At 33.6% G+C, this 15409-nt stretch overlaps 2 protein-coding genes across 3 annotated transcripts; both read left to right on the plus strand.

The window, feature by feature from the left end:
* The first annotated feature begins 1719 nt into the window (after nucleotides 1-1719).
* On the plus strand, nucleotides 1720-4429 carry LOC145316765 (uncharacterized). The gene is made up of 2 exons (XM_080157490.1): nucleotides 1720-3638; nucleotides 4172-4429. Exons 1-2 carry the CDS (start codon nucleotides 2121-2123, stop codon nucleotides 4316-4318), a joined length of 1665 nt encoding a protein of 554 aa, XP_080013616.1. The 5' UTR covers nucleotides 1720-2120; the 3' UTR covers nucleotides 4319-4429.
* A 974-nt stretch (nucleotides 4430-5403) lies between these two features.
* LOC145316763 (FIGNL1-interacting regulator of recombination and mitosis-like) lies at nucleotides 5404-15390 on the plus strand. Of its 2 annotated transcripts, XR_013878681.1 has the most exons (10): nucleotides 5404-6087; nucleotides 6356-6549; nucleotides 7654-7740; nucleotides 8163-8272; nucleotides 8581-8824; nucleotides 9521-10898; nucleotides 13633-13778; nucleotides 13986-14054; nucleotides 14607-15087; nucleotides 15245-15390. XR_013878681.1 is itself a non-coding variant. In XM_080157487.1 (9 exons), the coding sequence occupies exons 1-9, from the start codon at nucleotides 6025-6027 to the stop codon at nucleotides 15031-15033; spliced, it is 2718 nt and encodes a 905-aa protein (XP_080013613.1). In that variant the 5' UTR covers nucleotides 5404-6024; the 3' UTR covers nucleotides 15034-15390. The 2 variants fall into 2 exon arrangements, 1 of the variants encoding a protein (XP_080013613.1); XM_080157487.1 differs by having other exon boundaries at nucleotides 14607-15390.
* Nucleotides 15391-15409: the final 19 nt, after the last annotated feature.

Genomic DNA, 15409 nt, shown 5'->3' on the forward strand with positions numbered 1-15409 from the left:
ATCGAAAAAATCACATTTGCCCTCATAATGCTCGCTCTTTTTATGGACAGCACAACATTTGTAACTTTAAATACATCTTTGAAATAAAAATTAATCAATCAAAACTTTGGACTTTAAATTGTCTAGAACGTAGCTTATCGTGATGTATCTTCCAGAGTAATTCTTAAGCTATTATGTAAAGCAATAAGTTTTTCCCCCCTGTTGCGAAGGATCTCGCTAACCGCTGAACCGATATGGTCCTCCTTTAAATGGAAGCTTCTTATAGGTCCCAGGGTGGTTTTAGGCTATTACATTTTTATAAACTGTTGTATAAAGCAGTAAGTTTTTTGTCTGTAGCGAAGCATCTCGCTAACCGCTGAACCGATATGGTCCTCTTTTATATGGAAGCTTCTTAAAGGTCGCGGGATGGTTTAGGCTATTACATTTTTGTAAAAATCCTGGGTGTGGTTTTGGGCTATATTTGTGCCCTTCTAAATTCCTTCGAATTAGAGCCCATTTATGCTAGGGGAGCAGCCGCCTCAAAAAAAATGATCCCTTCTCCCTCCCACAAAAATACAATTTTTAAAATTTTCTTTTAAATCTAAAATACGAAAGATTAGGTTGATCAAAACTCTTGGGGCAAATTTAGGATATCTTGTACTAACCTCTATAAGGATCGCGCTAATCGCTGAACCGATATGGTTCTCCTTTACAATTTAGCTTCTCAGTCCTGGCGGAGGGTACCACCACCCTCCCACCCTTGAAAAAAATTACCCCCCCCCCCCAAAAAAAAAAGCAGTTCATTTACTCCCCCCCAAACAAATATTTTTTCTTTTAAATTAAAATAAAAAGAGGGGGTAGAATTCATCACCTCCCCCCTCACTTATGCAAGTACCCCTAAAGGACTCTGAGGGGGCAAAGCTATACCGTATAATATAGTAGAGACTGTGTTGGTTAATAAAACTTATACTAAATAAACATTTTTCCTTTTATACCATTATTTTGTGTCCTAAATTTGACGTAATAATGTTGTAAAATTCTGTTTGAATATTATTATTTTGCCATATTATATATTTGCCTCAATCCTGACTATATAGTCGGACCCTCGCCTGCAGAAAATAAACGAACAAAATTTCTTCCGTCTATTTTTTTTTACACACCCACACTTTGTTACCCCTTGACCCTTACTCTCCCCCTTGCTTTTTCGAAGGACCTTCCTTCCTTACTTCACAACTAACTTACCCACCCTTATTGCCCGTGGAGGGAAGGTGGGTTGGTAAAATTTTCGAGAAGCTGTATTATCGCATGGGAAAGTACACAGACAAACACGAAAAATATGTGAGTTGAATACACAGCTTCGATCATTTTTTGTTTATGTTTTATTTTTTAAATATTAAATTTTCAAAAACATATTATTACAAGTTTAGTGGAAAAGATTATATATATTTTTTAAGGCTGAAAAAAATTGATTGACCAATTTATTTCACCTAATTGTCTCATTTGCTGCGACACATTCCAATTTTGCCGGGAAGCTGTCGTGAAAGCTAGTAAAGTACGCACAAATAAATATTACTCTTAAAATTGTATTAAAATAGTAAAATTTGTTATTTCTACGGAAATTATAAAAACTATAAAAATATTGATGTTATTGTTAAAAATTCAAAAGAAATATTTATCCCTCAGGCCTAGACCCACGTGGTTTCACCCGGTCCAGCTGTTATCTACTTGTTGGCCAACTTTAAAAATAAAATTTCCCCTAAAATTGAAAGCAGCTCAAAACAGGTGCTTTTTACCTTTTTTTTTATAACTTTTAACATTCATAATTCTTGACTATAATATCACACTGTTTACTTTTATTAGTAATTTAAAACTTTTTATGAAAAAAAAAAATTTTTTCTCCAAAAATCGCTCTAAGAAAAAAATAACAATATTAGAATTAATGAGCAAAGATATCAAATATATGAAATTGTCTTTATTTAGTCGGAAATAGAATTTTAAAAAATAATTTACTCTGGGGGAATATTTTTTCTGAAACTTGGCCAACTAAACTCTTATCCACATCTTTTTGAGTTTATTCATCTTCTAAACTTGTTGCAGAGCACACGCATGTCGGATCCTTATGAAATAAATGTTGTTAAAGCATGGACTGGGCTCCATATATTGATTCAGTTGATTATGCAACAGCCCCGCCACCTCCTGTTTCCTTTTTTCATCCGACCCTTGAAGCACAACTGTTTGGAGATGAAGGCTACGCCTCGACCGGCTGTTCACCGTCTCACGTCGCGGCGGCGGAGACTTTGTCAACCTGTGGAGTAGGTCCACCTGTTTTTAGCTCAAGTGCCAGCAGTTGTGATGATTCAGATTTTAATGACCTTATAGGAGATACTTTCAGTGAAAATTTGCTCAATAATGAACCTTTATCGTTACTTTCTGCTGAAGAGATTTTCTCTCAGATAGACTATAGTGAACTACATCAGACTGATAACAGTGGCTGTGACACTTCACCACACATAGAGCTTCCTTTTTATCCGGTTAAAGAGGAATACTGTCAGTCGGCTACGTCTAGCCGCGTTCAGTCCCCCGTGAATGACCCATTGGCGATCGCTACGGCCGCCTTCCTGGTCGATGACAGCTCGCTTTCTGTGATCTCTAGTGATACATCCAGCATAGACAATGGTTTTCTTACAGATCAGAGCTTAGATAAAGTCGAGCTTGATATTGCTAAGTTGAAACAGGAAGTTGATTCAACAAGTGATGAAGATTCACTTTGGTCAGACTTTTTCTCCGAGGATGACCCTTCTGATATTTCACCTGAATATGAAAATTTACTCAAGTCTTTGTTGTCGACGCCTGTTGACGATATCGACGTATCCTTGAACGTGTTCAATAATGTCGAGGAGGAGGAGAGCGAGCAGCAGGCCGACGAGGCCAAGCAAGCCCTGCTGGTCCACAACATTATGTCCGACCATTGTTACACCCTGCCCTTGGGCACGGAGGAGATGGTCATTGAAGACAGGATCGTGGACCTGGGCACCATGACACCCCCTAATTCTGGGGATGACTCTGAGTACGAGTCTGACCAATTAATTTCTAGTCCAAGTTCAGTCCAATCTTGTGAAATAGTGCCTAAATTTATAAACCCAAAAACTGTGAAGCTTAAACACAAAAAAGATCTCAAATTTGTTTTTAGTTTTAAAGTGAAAGACGAGACAAATAGTGATGATAAAGATATTATAGCCTCTTCTTTGGCGACCAGTAAACCTCAACCTGTTAAACCAACATCACAATTATGTAAAAAATCTTTGTATAAGGGAGTTTCTGTGTTAAAAAGAAATCTCGGGGGCTCCCACCATACCAGTTCCCTACAGCTCAATCAAAATATTTCAAGTCACACATCTGCCTCTATCAAACGTACCTTATCCGGCAGCTTGATACAGTCAGTCTCGCGGCGGTGCAGCGAGGAGGGCGGTGAGGCTGCCATGGCCGTCCAGAATATGATGCTACAGGATCCCGCCAACAGGTTGGCGGTGAACCGTGCAATGAAAATGCAAACAGACCGTGAGATTCACAACTCCATGGAGCGGCAGCGCAGGATACAATTGAAAAAAGAGTTTGACACGTTGAAGGATAGAATACCTGAAATAAGAGGAAATGATAAGGTGTGTAGTTTTGTAGTTTTTATTTTGGTAAAAATAAATTTCCATGTTGCATTAGATTGTTTCTCTTTCATCTTTCGCGATATATTTGTACAATATTGTCTAATCTGCAACCTATTGAGATTATTTACAAGACAATTGGTTGAAAATATAAAAAGAAATATCATAATTCCTCTTCCAGAAAATAAGTTTAAAGTTAAACTCTTCAGATTTTAGTGTTTTTTTTTTATTTTTATTATCATCTCTACAGATGCCTTTGGAAAATGCAAGTTTTCTTATTCTTCAAATTTTATGCTTAGCTCAACTAAAATTGAAGGAAAAAATCTTTAACAAAGTATACAAATGTAGCACAATGTCCTTGGAATTGTTGTTTTATTTAGATATTTTACTTATTTTTTGCAGTGCTTTCCAATTTTAGTTTAGAATTATTAAATGTTTAACGTCTAACTTAAATAATAACTAAGAATATTTATAATAATTGTGATTACTACGATTCTGATTTTTTAAACCATTTTAAATATATATTATATCTTTAGGTCTCCAAGTTGAACGTGTTGAACGTGGCCGCTGGGTATGTTAAAAAGCTGGAGAAGGTGGAGGGCAAGCTAAGAACAAGAAAGCACCAACTTAGAGAACAAAAACGACGCCTTATAGAACAGCTTGCTTTGCTCAATCAAACCTGATTTATATATTTATATTGTTATGTATTATTAAGACATTTCTATGAAAAGAAAGAAACGAATACATTGGTGCCATATTCTTACAGATTTTGAAATATACCGTTGTTACCTGAATTTTTTTTAGTTTTTTTTTTGCTTTTTTCAGAAGTACAATGATAGTGGATTGGTGGAAAGTTAACACTCAAGTTTCTCCATAAGATAGGTTAGGATAAATCGGGTTTATTTTCTTATTTGTTAAAAATTGTCTAAGTTCTCGCCGCAAGGACTTTGATAAAAGAATTCTTGAAACCATAAATGCTGTTCTGGTCGCTTGTTTGTAATTTTTATGAGCTTTGCTTGTATGGATCATGTCAACCTTGTTTTTCATGCGTCAATGTTCGCTTTTTCGTTGTTGGGTTTGTTGGGCTCTTTATGGAGGATTTCATCCTTGTTTTCCATATTGTATGAGCGACTTCACCTCTCTTTGAGATTATATTCATTAATGCGCAATAGTTAGCAATTATCGGTTAGGTCCAGCTATTTCGAAAGCCCCGAGGGATAGGATGTTAATACACACACGAAGGGGTATGCAGGGTTATGCTAGCTGAATATTGGATTTTACTAGATTAAAAGCAACGCTTTCCTTTAAATAAGGTATGTACTAAAGTACGGCACTATTGGTTTTTTACTTACATTGATGATGCCTATTAATTACAGCAATTCTATATCGTTACATCAAAGTCCGTACATTCATTTTTTAAACTTTTGACAACATTTTGTAGAATATCAGCATCTTATTCCTTTAATTCTTGGAATATTGGTTCCTTTTTATGCGAAGTATCTCTGTAATCGAGTCTTAAAAATGTAAGTATGCAATTAAACATAATCCTGTATTAACGCAATTTTGCAGTAAATTAACATGCAATGAGATACCCTCTTAGATTAACATTCTGTATGATAGGTTTTGTTTCAAATAGTGCTCAAATACAAAATTAAGACGTCATGAATGTCGCCTTCCTAATATCAAAAGCGCAGAACGCGGCATTATCTTTATTTTGTTGTTTTAAGGGAAATCAATGGAAACCGACTTGATAAAACAAAAACATTTTTTTCAGTATAAATAAGAGAAAATTACATTTCTTATGGAAATATATTATTAAAAAATCAAACAGTAATTGTTTATCATAATTAAATATTGTTATACATTCTTTGTACTTTTTCCTTTACTTATAGATCTCGCAAACATTAAACCGTTTGAGATTTCTGGAATCTTATTATTATTCCAGGGGGTATATTTTTTGTCTATTTTATTTCGAATTCAAATGCCTTATTGGCCAATGGCTGACTATTTCCTATCTTAGAAGAAGAAAGTTTTGAATTAAGCTCAAGATTTAAATTCAACAATGTGTCAACGATCAAATTCTTCATTTTTTGTGTGTTTTAGGCTGTATTAATTTAGTTAGATAAAAGTCTTGGGATGGTTTTAGGCTATTATTCTTCACTTACCTACATAAAAGAGGGTCTAGTGGCGCAACCGCTAGTATTTGAAATGCTATTAGGGACCAGTATAATCATCTCTTAAAAAATATTCTATTCCAAACTTTCGCAACTGGGGGGTTAAACCGCTCATATAGTTTAGTTTTACCTCCTTAATTTAAGGCATACTATTACTACGGAAGAAATAATTTTAACAAAAATAATTTCAGAAGTAAAACAAATAAAATGGTAAAATGGACTCGACACTGAGTAAGTTTGAGTCCTGGTCAGAGTCGGAAATTGAGAATAAGCTTCAGGTATTAAAATCAACAGGCAGATTGTATTATAGAGAATTTTTTTACTATAATGTGACTTTACATTTGTTTATCAGGGATGGTTTGCTGTAATATTCGTCTATAAAATGAAAAGGTTTTATAATAAGATTAAATTGATAACTGTAGATTCAAATACTATGGGCAGCCAAACTACAAAAATAGATTTACGTCCACGTCAGTGGAATGTTTTTCTCACGAATTATATTTTTCATACATAAACTGAACTCTAAAATTGATATTTTACCTGTAGGAAGTTTTGGAAAGTATTCAGAAAGTGTTATCAAACGAAGAAAGCGACCATGAGATTCGTTTGTACTGCGTCCAGTTTGCAGCTACGCGGATCATACAATTTGTACCTGTTTACGAGGCTGAGGACAGCCTGTTCTATCCCATACTGAGTGGTGTTCAAGAGTTTTTAGATCAAATATTTTCTTGGGCATTTGGGTAGGTCGTTAAGTTATCTGACGTATGATTAAACTGTTTTAAAACGTATTTTAACTCTTTCTCTAGTAATTTTACTACATGAATACTAACTTAATTCGTTGCGTTCCCGATTTTCAATAGGGTTAGACAACAAGGGGGGGGGAAGTTCTGACACATTTGCGTAAACCTGGTGTATAGGCTTCATCTTTAGACTGAGAGGATAGGTTATTAGGGATAAAATCATTCTTATATGATGAATTTCCCCCAGATTTAAGATTTTTTGGATAGGCCTCCAGGTTCCGGAGCTCCAGGCCTCTAGGTGGTCTCTCTACAGGTAAAAATGAAAAAAAAAATTTTTTTTAAGAGTTAGATGTCAGCTTATGAGACAAAATATGTATGTTTTTTCTTCAAATATGTGAATAACAATCAAAAAGAAGCATATTTTGTTTTATAAGTTAACCTCTAACTCTTCAAAAAAAAATCTTATTTTTAATTTTTACCTGTACAGAGACCACCTGGAGGCCTGGAGCTCCGGAACCTGGAGGCCTATCCAAAAAAGCTTAAATCTGGGGGAAATTTATCATATAAGAATGATTTTATCCCTAATAACCTATCCTCTCAGTCCAAAGATAAAGCCTATACACCAGGTTTACGCAAATGTGTCAAAACTTCCCCCCCCCTTGATCAAAAATATAGATACACATGATTCATCAACATTCGTCTTGTTCTAAAATCTTAATTTTCTCTAAGGTAACCATTTTCTTAAGTCGGCAATTTTTTTTTGTTCACAGAAAGCTCAGTCAATCTTCAATATTAAGTTTAAAAAGTGTCAAAAGCAAAAACAATAGTTCAAGTCTTTCATGAGCTATTAGTTATATTATCAAACATCAATACACATTTTTATGCCTTTTAAATACCTAGTTTTAATATATAAAAAGACAATGCTTTCTCATATTGTTGGGATTTAGTTAGTATTCAGAACACGGAGACTCTTAAATATTAAGAAAACAATTTCGAGATATTCTATGGTTTTGTTTGTAGGTGGAAGGACAGTACTTTTTTTCATTTCAAAAAGACAAGTTTTCACGAAAACTAATCTTGTTACGAAATATTTCTTTAATATAGGCAAGAACCCGAGGAGCGTGTTATGTTGATATCAATCGCCCAGGCATTGATAGGCCATACAGACTCACTGCTACAGTATTCGAAAAAGTAGGTTTAAAAAAATTACATTTGTTTATATAAATTGAATTGGAATGGAATCTTCAATGACTGTTCTTAATCAGTTTTTGTTTTAAATCTACATATATTTGGTGGAATTATTTTGAATATTATTTCAAATGATATTGTTTCATCTCAATGATTTGAAAGTATGTACAAACAACTTCAGGGGTGTATATTCTGCACAAGATTAATTTTTTTCCCCTGCTGCAAATTTTTTTCCCCTACCACGTATTCTTTTAGTTTTTTTTTCACCAAGCCAAGGAGGGGAGAAAAATTTTTGAAAATGTTTTCAGTTCTCTTAATTTTTACATTTTTCTCCCCCAACCACATATTTTTCCCCCCACCCCCCTTTAGCAGGGTCAAATTTGCATAATATACTATACACCCCTGAACAACTTTTTACATTTTAGGTATGAAGGTTTAAGCCCAGCTATAATTCCAAGCATTCCAAGATTACTTCCCAAAATAATTCACACAGTGTTCAAATTTTGTTACGACGAACTTTCTCAAACAGAATCAGGTACTTCCATTGCTTATTCTTACTTCTAAGAAAATGTGTTTTACATTTAAACAGCTAGAATTTAGTTGTCATAAATATATTGCATTCGCGACAATGCATCTACTATACTTTTACTGGATGTACCATGACAATGAGAGTCACCCTTTAAAAATAGTATGTAGCAAATTTATATGACACATAAAAAACAACTATTTTGCTTTTTTGCTAGCCCCCTAGAAATAGCTGAAATAATCAATTATAATATATTTCTTAATTAATTCAGTTGTTGGTTGTACCTATTTCTGACAAATAATAAAAGATATTTTTAGAGAATGGAAGAGACGCCTTATCCTTGCTTTATTCCAGTGGAAAATCAATATTAGAAACTTTAATAGACCTTGTCCAAAGTATGACCATACACCCGTACCTTGAGGATGAAATAGATGTTCTTGTTGACCTGCTCGCTGAGCTGGCCAGGTTTCACGAGGTCCTACACACCTTGGATCTGAAAGCCTGCATGAATGTCTGGAATTTTTATTCAAAATTTGCGACTGATAATTTTGATCACATGAAGTACGATTTTTTCATTTACAGTAGGTATTACCTACATAGGAGGGAGCGGAGGCGGATGTGCTACTTTTTGAAACCAAAAGTAAAACGTGCATGATCTCAGCCCATAAAAGAGTTACAGCTCTAAAATTCTGCACCCTCGATCGTGGCACAACACGTAGCGCATCCGCTCGTCTCCGGGGAGGTGATAGGTTTGAATCTCGGGCCGACACCGCGTCATAACTAAAGATGTTAAAATGGTTCCTACTGCTGCTATGTCTGGTGCGCGACATAAACAGCAAGAGTAGGGGAATGCCTTGGCTCATAAACAGGGGCAACTCACTACCATGCACAGGTTTGGTTGTCTGATGGATGTTAATTATTCTAATATCTTTGGGTGTTAGAGTATCGCACCCATTGCACGTGGATGATGCTCTGGATTCTCTAGATGATTACTTAAAATCGAAGGAGAATCCCGCCCTTACGAGGTAATGGTAAATTACAAATTTCAAGGAATTTTCCTTTTTTATCAAGAAATACCTACTACTTTGCGATTGCTAGTGATGCCTCTGACACTTGGGTGTAAACGTTACAGCAGAAAAGCAGTTTAATTTTTCTTTACGTAACGTAATTCTTAATATTCATAAAAGAATATTTTGTAAAAGCAATTTTGATTGAATGATTGTAAAAAAATTATCTTATCTTAATTATCTATTTTAGGCATTGTTTAAAGATTGAAGAAGCATTAATCACACTTATGAAGGAATTTGTTGAAAGCTATGAGCAACTTCATCAATGCTTTGAAGGAAACTCCAAGCTCTCATCCAAGCGTATGAACAAAATGATCATAGCACTCGCATTCCTTATGAAACTTACGCACAATCTTTCAGAGTTGTACAGAAATTCCATCAAATCTAACTTTTCAGTTCTAATAGATTTCTTATCAATCCTATATGACAAAGAATCTATGATTCCTGCTTCACTTGATGACTCCATGAGAGAAAAATTGGACCGGGAGCTATTTTTGGTTCACCCACCACAATTATTTTTACAATACCTACCAGACTTTCCAGAATTCATTACGTACCTAACCAGCTCTGAAATAAATGAAAGTCAATCATTTCCTCTAGTTGTGATGTGCATGCAATTATTAGAGCACAATAGTTTAACAAATGAAGAAAAATGTTCAGTTCTCGGGCTTGTTATGGACTATGCGTGGTTGCTGGAGGCAGATAATTGCAGGAAGAACAGGATGGATTCTGTTGAAGTTCCTGGCTCTCCTGTTCAGCCTGTTTCTACTTATGAATGGCTATTAACACGGATATGCAGATTTATTTCTGTTGTTCAGCCCGAGGATTTTTCAAAAATAGAAAAGATATTTTTTCATCATCTTTTCTTTTCCGAAGAACTTTTTACATTGCAAATAGTCTCAGATATTTTGTGTTTTATTGCAAGGTATGGTTCTGCCAGTTTGTGTTATTCAATCATAGAAACAATATCAAAGGTATTTCTACAAATGGAAGAAACATTTCCAAACAGGTTTATGATACAAATCTTGATTGGACGTCTTTTTAACTTCCTGGAAGGGGACGAGAAGCAAAAATGGATGAAAGAATTCCAGCCAAGTGATACTTCCTCCCTTGATTTGTGGTCATGTGTTATGTTGAGCAATATTGATGAAAAAGAAAATTATTTGAATGAGGAAAGCCTTTGTAATTTGTACAGCTTATCCCTGGACACTGATGAATATTTGATGAAACTGACTAGCTTAATTAATTGTCACACAAACTTAAACTTAATCCAAGAAGAAACAATACCTTCTTCTGTAACTTTATGCTTGGATATTTGGCAGAAACTGTCCGATTATCTCTTTACACCTTCACAGAGTTTTGGTGTCTGTCAGCTGCTCAGCAGTCTGTGCGGTCTTTCAGCCGTTTTAGCAGCTAATTTACCAACGTCAGAGCTGCTAAGCATGTTCATTTCTCAAGTTACAGTGTTGAATTCTGCTAAAGGAGACGCGAATGAGAAGTTTATTACTGGTATCTTAATGGGTGTGCTCAAGCTTGTGCCATCATTTACTTGGGTGTCCAACATCGAGGTTTGTAGTTCTTTATGATGGAGGGGGTTAATGCTACCAACTCGTAATCAATGCCCAAATGGCACTTAGAATCCTAATTTCGTTATGATACTCGGCATGAGTAAGGAGGGGGGTGGTTGTACACTTATAGGAAATGCAAATTCAGTATCAAATTTTGCCCTGGCATTTTGGGCTTGTTTTTATAGTTATCAACCTAATTATTTTTGTAACCTCTCTTATATGATTGGATATAACAGTAAATCTTTGAAAATTGAATTTTGGAACTTTCCTTCTAGGGGCTAGTGGAGCAAAAGACCCCCCCCCCCCCAAACACTAAAATTTTAAGTTATGAGCTTATTTTTTTAAGATATTGAGCTGCTTTTTAAATGGAACCTTTTGCTACATAAACACAATGGCATAGACTCGAAATAAAGTATTACCACACTTTACCAATAAACTATAAACAAATATGATAAATATACAAGAAAAATAACAAGTTAACGTTGAGATTCAATTCCTTCTCGTCCCTTCTTAAGCATAAAATGAATTTGAAAATTTTGAATATGAACTTTAATTTCCTTATAAGGATGTTGTTTTTATATGTCGTCTTTATGACAGGTAAATTTCTCTGGATATATTTCTTAAATTATATATAAAAAAAATATTGTACGATAATATCAAATTAAATCAATAGTATTTCAATTTGTTTTATTTTTTTGGTACTAAAATCATCCCTGACTTGAATGAGTAAAAGAGTTTGTTTTAATTCTGATTGCAGACAGAACATACTATTAAAATACACAATAGTCTCTTTGTGAGTTTAAATTTATAACATTATTTTTTGTTAATAAATTAATGAAAAAAATTTTATTTAAAATTTGACTAAATGACATCTCGTATAATATACTTTACATTCCATCTTAAAAATAAATCTGTAAGGTATATATATGTTAAGATATCTGTAAACCACCAATTTAAGACTATTGAAATTTGATCAGCTGATAGGTTTGAATACTGTTTTTTTTAGTAGCGCAGCTACTCTAAATCTTGAAAATAAATCTAATTTTGTTTAGAATTTACTTTTAGGTGTTGTAACATTGTAAATTAAAGATTTTATTTTGATAATTAATATTTTACAACAATACCTTCTATAAACTGTGAGGAAGTTTGATAAAATTACGTTTTTTTTGCAAGCTTGTTTGAAAATACTTCATAATTTTTACAATTCTGACAAAATAGAATTTCTGTTTAAATAATTAACATAGCCACAAAAAGGTTTAAGTAGTTATTGAAATATTTTATTACTATTCTTGCTAATTAAATATTCGTTAACTATGTTTAAGTTGTATTTTTAAAATAGACAAGAAAAATATCCTACTTAAATGCTACTTTTATAAAGTTATCTTAAACCTTTTCTCAAAGTTTGTTATATAAAACTATTTTATTTTCCATTGATTTTATTGATTATATAGGTTAAAAATATCAAAAGTATTTTTTAAAGGCTATAGATTAATATTGATTAATTCCGATTTTTAATTTTTAAATTTTTTTTTCAAATCTGAAAGAATATGCCTGTCTTTTCAAAGAATAGATTATATAAAAAAATGAAATTAAACATATTCAGGCTATCAAAAAGTAAAAAATATTCTTTTTTTCTATTAAATCGCAAATTTTTAGAATCATTAGATTTTAAGCTTATTTTGCATGGAAACACACTCTTTCAGCTCAAAACTTACTTTTAAATTTTGTATTTTTTTTTTGGGGGGGGGGGGGTTGTTTTACCCCAAAAGCCCCTAGAAGGATAGTGCGTTAGTGAAATCTGTAGTTATTACTTATTCAGTTATGTGAAAATAGTTTCCAATAAAAAAAATCAGCTCGATATCCCATAATTCAATTTTGAAAGTTTTACAGGTAGATCCAATCATGTATGAGAGTTTACAAGCCCAAAATGCCAGGGCAAAATTTGATACTAAATTTTTATTTCCTGTAACTGTAAAACATCTCCCCCCCCCCCCTTATTGGTAGGTCTATTTATCCAAAATCGAACAAAAAGTTGGAAAACGGCTAGCGGCTCAGCCGTTTAACCATTTTTTGGCTATTTTTAGGGCAAATCCTTGACACTATATACACATCATACACTTTGCCGCTCCAAGACGTTGTCTACCGTTTCTAGTCAGTAGCCGCTGGTACTAGAAATCTAAAAAATAGTTTTTGGGTATCATTTCACACGAGTTAAAGCAAAAATATGTTTCAAAAAGTTGATAATTTACATTATTTCCCTAAAAATAGCCAAAAAAATTTGAAAAATATACCTACCAAGGATTACTCATTCCAAGTTTTATAAAGAAATTCGGATTCTAAGTGCTATTTGCGTATTGGTTACGAGATGGTTGCATTAAAAAAACATTAGTTAAGGAATTTTCGGGATGATTTAAATAGTGCTATCTTAGACTGTTTTGAGACTTAAGATTAATGTCTTTTTTTTAGATCTTGTGTTCCATATTTATTACTCTGAAAAATAAACAAAAGAATAAGCAATGGTGTCACAAATGACGATGAAATGTTAATTAGATTGTAGAGCCACTTTAAAAATAACACAGGAATGTAATACAATGTTAAAGAACCGTAAAGAAAAGGTTGCCTAATCATCACTACCAACAAAATTTTAGCACTTTGAAGAACTGTGCCAAGCTAAATTCAAGTGCTGTTGTTATACAATTAAATTAAAATATTATATTTAAATATAAACATTTAGAATGTGGATCCCTGTCTTGTGACTCAGCTTGGTACCATCTCGTCTCTGTGTCTGAGAATAGCTGTCCGTGATCCAATGCTGAAAGTTGGCGGACTCGAATACCTGCGCAACCTGACAGAAGCTTCTAATAACCCTGGACTTATCAGGTAAATACAGAAAGAAAAATATCCGTTGGACACTCAACCAAATGAATCAAAAGTCCCTAAAGTTGCTGAGCCAACGAAAAAAAGGAAACGTTATTATGAAACTTTGGGAACTAGTTTAATGAACAGCCCCTACCTCTCTGACATCTAGCAGTGATTATTCCTATGATTGACTATAACATTGAAATCAACATAGATGAAAATATTTAGATTGTGCTCTGATGAGAATGATATAATGGACCATTTTACTTTGTTCCTTAAAGAAGAAGATACTGTGTGGTAAGTTTCCAATAATTCAAGTTATATAGTTTTAGTGAAGAAGCTGGTCTAAAATTATGTCACTACGCGTAGTTCTGTCTGCCTTGTTAAAACTCCTGCATGCAATAAAAAAAGGGACTCCCTAATTTCCCTCAAAGTGCCTTTCCTAGACAAGAATCCCCCTCCCCCTAATTATAAAACATTTAAATTGGAAAATAGATATTCTAAAACCTAATCTAAGTTTATCTTAATTGAGGATGCAATCAGTTTAGCGGTTAGCGTGATCTTACTCTGATAGGTTGTTGATAGGCTCTGCAAACAACGGGGGGAGGGGGGGGGGGGGGGGGGAGGTAATATAAAATATGTGGTTAGGGGAAAAAATAATATTGTAAAGAGTATAGAAAATATTTTTTATTCCTCCTTTGGTAAAAAAAAGAGGGGTAACGAAAGTGAATAAAATAAAGAGTAGGTACTATTAACATTTTTTCTGTTTTTTACCCCTCCTTAAGGAAAAAACTATAGAGGGAAAAAATAAAATACTTTGATACTTAATTATATTTTATTTTTACATAGGAAAGAAGTAGATGAGCGAATGATCAAAGACAATACCTGTCCCAGTCTTCTCTCTTTGTTGTTCTCTGAGGACTCAAATAACGATTCTGGCGACAACCAACAGGACCAGGGGCTAAAGCGTACTTCTTCGCCCCTGCTCGCCTCAGTAAAGACTAAGCGGTCAAGGGGTGAGTTGGATACCAGCAGTCAGGCTCCGTCGCCAGTACCAGAAAATGACGAACCAACTGAGAGTGGCAAACAAGAATTATCAGCACTTACCGAATTCAAGATGGATGAAACTAAAATAAAGTCACTTGTGGAGTCTATTGAAAAGTCAGTTGGTGAATTAAGAGATATTCATGAGAATAAAGAAAATGGAGAAGCTTTTAGTAATGAAACTAAATCTTTGCTTAAATCTCTAGGAGAACAGTTAATAGCCTTCTATTGAATCTTTAATATATTAATAACCAAAATTTTCGTGCATAATCAAAAGATATCATTGGTTTTACCAATATTATTCTTAAGTATTTTATTACTATGTTATGAATAATTTTAGATATGTAGTTATCATGTTGTATAACTATTTTAAAAATATGTTATTGTTTAATGTTTTGATAAGAAATAATATTGAAATACTGGTGTTATATATTTAACTACAGACAAATTATATTTTTGGTCATTGTTATAAATTCCTCTATTTGTATTGTTACTTTTGTACCTTTGGACTTTTAAAATTAATAATTGTGTTACCTATCTAGCTACGCTTAATTAGGCTGTGATAAAATTTAACATGTTTGATTTCAGATTCTTAAAAATGTAAAGAA

The sequence above is a fragment of the Acartia tonsa genome, chromosome 4, assembly GCF_053477335.1.
Source record: "Acartia tonsa isolate MP-2025a chromosome 4, ASM5347733v1, whole genome shotgun sequence".
NCBI lineage: Eukaryota > Metazoa > Arthropoda > Copepoda > Calanoida > Acartiidae > Acartia > Acartia tonsa.